Raw genomic sequence first — 7513 nt, 5'->3', positions numbered from 1 at the left:
TGTTGCTACCGGCTGCAATCTAGAATGATGAAAAAACTTTGTTCAAGAATTTTACTAACATCTCACTCACTCACATATATAGTTACAGCAGGCCATGGTAGGAGAGTCAGACACACACATGCAAAAACATTACTCACACTTACTTGTGGTATTGGAGTTGTTGGTTCTGTGGGTCGAGCGGATGGGGCACCAGCATCCTCCTCCTGAATCCTCCTCACGATGGCTGCAGAAGCTGGGGTCCTTGGGATGTGTTGCCTTCTCTGGATTTTAGGTCCCAGCTCCTCGAGAAAGAGCCGTCTCCTCTGGAGCTCCTCTGTTCCAATCTAGGTTCAACGCCATCCAGATGAGAAACGCGAGATGTCCAAGTGGCCAGAGTAGGGTTCTTCTTTTGCAGCTGTGGCCAGTCACAAGCATGTCTAAATTGTCCACCCCTCCTTTTGTGGCATTGTAATCCATTATGATTTCTGTTTTTGATGTTCCTGGACAGATTCTCCCATCACCATGCAGTGTACTCATGAGTACCACATTTTTGCCTTTCTTTGGAGCGTAGGACGCTAGGGAACACAAACTTAGAGGAATTGATAGGCCTGTTCTGTGTGTTCAACAGCTGAGGTGGGAGCGCTGGCTTGTTTTTTGTACTATTCCTACCATCGTTAGCTTCCTCTTGAGGAGCTCCTGTCCCAGCTTGTGAGAAGTAAAAATGTTAGCGCATGTGATGTTGTGGCCATGGAGTCCCTGTGTCATGTCCAGGGCAACCCGCATCCCTTGGTCCTTCTCAGGGGCTCCTCCATCTGGCTTCCCCGTATAGACGTGCAAGTTCCATGCATATGATGAAGCAGTATGTACTGCCTGAAGGGGCAGTGGCTCCTAAATGGCATATGCTGCTCAACAGTAATGTTGGGCCTAGGGTTGTAAAACAGGGGAAGGCGGTCCACCCACTTGTCCCACACTGACCTGACTGCAGCTAGCTTGTCTCTCTGCCGCCGAGCTGGTCTGGTGTCTCGGTTATCGAAGCTGATAACCCTGGAAATGTGGAAGTTTTTCAGACATTGTTGCACTGAAAAGTTCTCTGTCAGTTTCTGCATCCCACAGGGATTCTGTGAATTTCCCATTGGATCTGAAAACACCAGCAAGAATAAGAACCCTAAAGTATACATGTAAATTAGTTTGGTCCTGGGGCTGGCTGCTGACGGGCTGGTCCTGGGGCTGGCTGAGGGTCAATCTCATCCTCTTCAACTCACTGGCAGACTCCGAATTGACAGAGACATGATCCTCATATTCTGAAAATTCTTCATCTTCCAAAGTGGAAGACGCTCCTTCCACCCTAGCCTCTCTCTCTGCAAAAATACAGTTTTTTTTTTACAATGTATCAAAATAATGTATTATAATAACATTGTGCAGGTTCACACACTACAAAGGGTAAAGAGTGCGAGAAAAGTGGGAGATAGACAGGTTCTTGGTGCTATGTTGAAACAGCAGGCCCAGGGACGAGGAAGACAGAGGGCACACAGCAAACCTTTTTGTTGAATTTTTACTTGATTTCACCTACACACACTTTTATTACCCTCCAAGACCACATATGTAATATAAATGTGTAGGGGGGTGCACAGTGTGCACTCAATGAAAATTAGCCAAGGCCAAGGTTGAAAAAATAACTAATTGTATCATTTTTCTTTTTAACATTGACTATGTGTCCCACGGACCCGAACACCACACAAGGGTTAATATCCATTTTGTCCTCTTTCTCTCTCTGTCTATACCCCTTCTCTTACACAGAGACCAAGTGAGGAGATAACGCAGAATGGTGAGGAGAGGAAAGTGATCAAAAGTGAGGCAGCTCATCTGATCGAAGAGAACAGAAAGATGGAGAAAGAGAATGTCAGCCAGAAAGAGATTGAAGAGGAAAGGAGGAGCGAAGAGGCAGTAAGAGCAGGGAAAGTGGAGGCCACAAAACAGGTTGAAAAGAGGGAAATAGAGATGGAGGAGGAGAAGCTGTGCAGATCAGGATAAAGAGAAAGACACTGAGGATGGAGGTTCACAGCAGATAGGAACTCTCTGTGGTATTTAACTAATAGCTAATAGCAAACACTTCTCATTTACAGCACTAGACCATATCTCAAATGAAACTGATACAGACAGCGATATTGAAAGTGAGGCATCGAGTCTGACAAAAGTAACAGAAAGACGGCCAGAGTGTCAGCCAGAAAGAGATGGAAGAGGAAAAGAGGAGTGACAGAGAGAGTAGAGAAAAAGTTGGCCACAAAACAGGCTGAGGGAAATAGAGATGGAGAAGAAGAGGAAGATTGAGAATAAGCGAGTGATAAGAGGGGAATAAGACGTCTGAGAATGAACAGTAATAGAGACAAAGCCAGAAGAGCAGACTGCAACAGAGGGAACTGAGTGATTGGGACATGACAGATGAAAGTGAAGAGGATACATTTAAGGTGGAAAAACAGAAAGAGCTTGAAGAGAAGAAGAAAAGGGTAAGAGAGCTGGCAAAGAAGAAGTCTGAGGACTTCTAGTGGAGAAGATGGAAAGTTTAAAGTTCCTCGGCGTACACATCACGGACAAATTGAAATGGTCCACCCACAGACAGCGTGGTGAATAAGGCGCAAACAGTGCCTCTTCAACCTCAAAAGGCTGAATAAATTTGGCTTGTCACCGAAAAACACTCACAAACTTTTACAGATGCACAATCGAGAGCATCCTGTCGGGCTGCATCACCGCCTGGTACGGCAACTGCTCCGCCCACAACCTTAAGGCTGTCCAGAGGGTAGTGAGGTCTGCACAATGCATCACCGGGGGCAAACTTCCTGCCCTCCAGGACACCTACACCACCCGATGTCACAGGAAGGCCAAAAAAGATCAGACTGTTAAACAGCCATCATTAACATTGAGTGGCTGCTGCCAACATACTGACTCAAATCTCTAGCCACTTTAATAATAGAAATTTGGATGTAATAAATGTATCACTTGTGACTTTAAACAATGCCACTTTATTTAATGTTTACATACCCTACATTACTCATCTCATATGTATATACTGTACTCTATACCATCTACTGCATTGTGCCTATACCACACAGCCATCGCTCATCCATTTATTTATATGTACATATTCATTCCTTTACATTTGTGTGTATAAGGTAGTTGTTGTGAAATTGTTCGATTACTTGTTAGATATTACTGCACGGTCGGAACTTGAGGCACAAGCATTTCGCTACACTCATTAACATCTGCTAACCATGTGAATGTGACCAATGCATTTAGATTTGATGAACAGAGTGAGAGAGACCAAAAAGGAAGAGCAGACTGCTATAGACAGAACTGAATCAACTTAAAACAAATTTTATTTGTCACGTTATGTAAAAAACAGGTGTACACTAACAGTGAAATGCTTGAAGAATCAAAAAGAGCTGGAGTGGAAGGCGGAGAAAATAAGCTGGAGCCAGAGAGCTGGGGGAAAAAGGAGATGAGGAAAGAGGAGAAAGAACTGCTGGAGCAGGTGAGGCTGGAATCCAGAAGAAAGGAGCACAGGAAGAAAGCAGAGGCAACAAGAATGGAAGAGGAGCAAAACCAGTGGGCTGATTTCTTTAGTGATTTGAGGGAGGAAGCGGCACAGAAGCATCTGAGGAAGTTGGCGGGCAGGAGGTAGGAGTATGCCACCAAGAGGGGCTTACAGATGTTTCATAAAAATCTAGTTGTCAAGAGGACAACACACAAGGCCCCAGGAAGAGTCAGCGCAAGAAGCGAGTTCAGATGAGGACACTGGCTCTGAATGGGAGAAGGAAAAGAGGAAGGAGAAGCAGAGGAAGGAAGACAATGGAGTAAAGGACAAGAAGATGGCAAAGAAGCAGGAGAAGATTATACAACTGGGGCAGAAGAGAGGAGAGGTGTAGGCACGCCTTGTTCCCACAAAAAAAAAAGGTAGATTCAAGTCATTCAAAGTTTTCGACTAGGATCCATTCTCGGACAGTTGACTGGGGTGTGTCAAAATAAAAACATTACGTACTACCATTACTTTAATATCAAGCATTCATGTATAAAAATGTATTTTTATTCCAAACAAAATGTCTGTGAACTATGAAATTACTCAACCAGTTAAAGCCACAACACAGAAACAGCAGTGTTTGTCAGACCATGAGAAATCCAGAAAAATCAGTCTTCTCACAAACGTCTGTAGCATCTGAACTATAATGACCACGCTATGGAAAGATGACTCTTACAAACGCGATGGTGTTCTCCGTTTTGCTCTACAACCCCCACAAGCGTCACAGGACTCGTCTGATATCGTCGGTACAGCCAATCTGCCAACTTCTGTCCGTAGCGTCAGAACAGTTAGGGCTACACACGAATAAGACCCCTCTTTGGAAAGGTGTCTCACGAACATGGTTGTTTTGCTCTAGGATGCCCACAAGCCTAGTCTGAAGGTAGCCCGGACCAGTTTAAAAATGGTATGGGGGAAAAAAGTGCCTAAAATAAGAGGTCAACGTTTGTTTTGTATAGTTTGCTGATCTATAATTCAAAGTTTTACCAAATCATTTTTGGATATTTCTTATATACCCTAAGGTCTCCTAAAATTCTAAATCAAATAGCTAAATGATCCTTGGTATGACCATATTGAAACAATTCCATATGTTAGCTTAGTAAGGATTAATATGCAGTTACTAACAGGATATACAAATAAACACTTCCTTCATCCATGCAAAACAAACATTGTGTCTCTTTATTTCGATAAATTACAATAAATATGAAGACATACTACTATGAAGGGGGAAAAAAGAAAACTGTTGGGTGGCCTAGTTCTGTTTCCATAGGTATTGAATTCACCCCTCATATATACAAACACCCTCAGCTTGTCTCTACCACTTTGTTTGTTTTCTGTCCCAAAAACACTTTTCTGTTTCTTTGAACTTGAAGCTGAAAAGACACAATGGGAGAGAATAATACATGTCATGTTCAGTTTGGTTAATGACCACTCACATTGTATTTCTCCATTCTAGTTTGAAAGCCAATCTATGCTAAGATTACAACAAAGTCTAAACACATTTTAGTCAACACCACAAGTTTAGGGTATAGCACCCAATGATGGGCAATGGGGTTGACATGATCTAGTCTGATGAACTATACCGTGGATCCCTCCAGTACGTGTGGGTCTTTCTGGAGAGCATTATTCAGGCCTTCCTCGGACGTGTACCCGATCCAGCAGAAGCCTCTGTGGAAGCCTGTCTCTTTGTCCTGTTAGAAGATATACAGTACCAGTCAAAAGTTTGGACACCTACTCATTTGTTTCTTTATTTTTACTATTTTCAACCTATTCTACCTTGTAGAATAATAGCAAAGACATCAAAACTATGAAATAATACATATGGAATCATGTAACCACAAAAGTGCTAAACAAATCCAAATATATTTGAGATTTTAGACTCTTCAAAGTAGCCACCCTTTGCCTTGACAACTTTGCAAACTCTTGGCATTCTCTCAACCAGCTTCATGAGGCAGTCACCTGGAATGCATTTCAATTAACAGCTGTGCCTGCAGAAGATAGCCCTATTTGGTAAAAGACCAAATCCATATTATGGCAAGAACAACTTAAATAAGCAAAGAGAAACATCAGTCCATTACTTTAAGACATGAAAGTCAGTCAATGAAGAACATTAAGAACTTTGAATGTTTTTGCAGTTGCAAAAACCATCAAGCGTTATGATGAAACTAGCTCTCATGAGGACCACCACAGGAAAGGAAGGCCTAGAGTTACTTCTGCTGCAGAGAATACGTTCATTAGAGTTACCAGCCTCCGAAATTGCAGCCCAAATAAATGCTTCAGAGAGTTCAAGTAACAAACACAACAGTTGAGGAGACTGTGTGAATCAGGGCTTTATGGTCAAACTGCTGCAAAGAAACCACTACTAAAGGACACCAATAAGAAGAGCCTTTCTTGGGTAAAGAAACACGAGCACGTCCCAACACACCTCCAGGCTGTTAAAGGGCTATCTGACCAAGAAGGAGATTGATGGAGTGCTGCATCAGATGACATGGCCTCCACAATCCCCCGACCTCAACCCAACTGAGATGGTTTGAGATGAGTTGGACCGCAGAGGGAAGAAAAAGCAGCCAACGAGTGCTCAGCATATGTGGGAACTCCTTCAAGACTGTTGGAAATGCATTCGAGGTGAAGCTGGTTGAGAGAATGCCAAGAGTGTGCAAAGTTGTCATCAAGGCAAAGGGTGGCTACTTCGAAGAATCTCAAATATATTTAGATTTTTTTTAACCATTTTTGGTTACTACATGATTCCATGTGTGTTATTTCATAGATTTGATGTCTTCACTATTATTGGTGTAGAAAATAGTACAAATAAAGCTTTTGACTGGTACTGTACATTGTAAGTCAAGATGTAGGTTGTGATATAGGCCAAATGAGAAACATTGCGATATCAGTGGACTCACAGGAATCTCAATCATTAAACAATCTGTTGAGGCCAGTGTACTTACAAAGGGAATGAGGCATTTCTTGACTTGACCAAACTGCCCAAAGTAGTCCTTCATCTCCTCTGAAAGAAAACAATGACATGTTATATTACACATTCTACCACTGTAGCTAAGCAACTAACTTAGTAAAGCTAAGTCTACAGTGTAACCTTAGACGATGCTGATAGTTAACGTGTCTGATGAATCAGACTGTAATAGCTACACAATTATTATTTTTTAGTCTAATTAAATCAGACAAGTACCTATAGTAGCCATCTCTTAAACATGCAAAACCCATATCATTAGGATACATGATAATTTAGCAATCAATAAAATCAATACCAAATGAGCACTGTTGCAAAAATAGAGGCAGAGAAAAGCTGGTTGAGGTGAAAGTAGCACACGTGGCTAGCGCCCACAAAAGTTCCCTGCCTAACAAAACACTGCCAACAGTAACTCTAATTCCGATTTTTAAAAAAAACATGCTTACTGCTTGCAAGGGTCCATGGTATTTTAGACACAAACACCTCATAAACCTTCTTCGACGACCCTGCCATATTATGTGCTTGGAACTCGAGCTACCTCTGACCCGAGTCACGTGACACGTGCCGGTGTCGTTTAAAAAATATATATATTTTCAGATAAGGACTTAAAATCACCTGAAGTTCAGATCTATTTTACAAATAATAAAATAAAAAAACGTTATAAATATTTAACAAAATGTTATGTTTTGTCATGTTTTGCTTATTTGTAAAAATAAAAATAAATAAATACATAGTTGAAAGGTTATTTTTCAGATGCATTTAGAACTTCAAATTCTAGAACTTCTAGAAATTCTTCAAGCGAAGAAATCCTCCACCTGACTTTAGCGGTGTCATTGTCTTCTCGAAAATGGTCAAACATGAGTGTTTCCAATATAGCTTACAACGAATATTTGTAATGTTAATGTAAACAGCGGAACCCTATCGCTCCAAATGCTAACGTATTGGCCAGCTAGCTTTTGCCGTCTTCGATAACTACCAACTATTGACACTGTCTGAGATTG

General features: G+C 41.7%; 1 protein-coding gene across 1 annotated transcript; it reads right to left on the bottom strand.

Moving 5' to 3' along the window:
• Positions 1-3328: 3328 nt before the first annotated feature.
• On the bottom strand, positions 3329-7089 carry slirp (SRA stem-loop interacting RNA binding protein). The gene is made up of 4 exons (XM_021573701.3): positions 6959-7089; positions 6493-6551; positions 5131-5238; positions 3329-4920 (listed from the first exon to the last, which is right to left on the bottom strand). The coding sequence occupies exons 1-4, from the start codon at positions 7023-7025 to the stop codon at positions 4852-4854; spliced, it is 303 nt and encodes a 100-aa protein (XP_021429376.1). The 5' UTR covers positions 7026-7089; the 3' UTR covers positions 3329-4851.
• Positions 7090-7513: the final 424 nt, after the last annotated feature.

This window comes from Oncorhynchus mykiss, chromosome 19 (assembly GCF_057628025.1).
Source record: "Oncorhynchus mykiss isolate SJ-2025 chromosome 19, ASM5762802v1, whole genome shotgun sequence".
In the NCBI taxonomy this organism is placed as follows: domain Eukaryota; kingdom Metazoa; phylum Chordata; class Actinopteri; order Salmoniformes; family Salmonidae; genus Oncorhynchus; species Oncorhynchus mykiss.
Note: the sequence above shows the minus strand (reverse complement) of the source record. Positions and strands in the feature narration are given on the sequence as shown.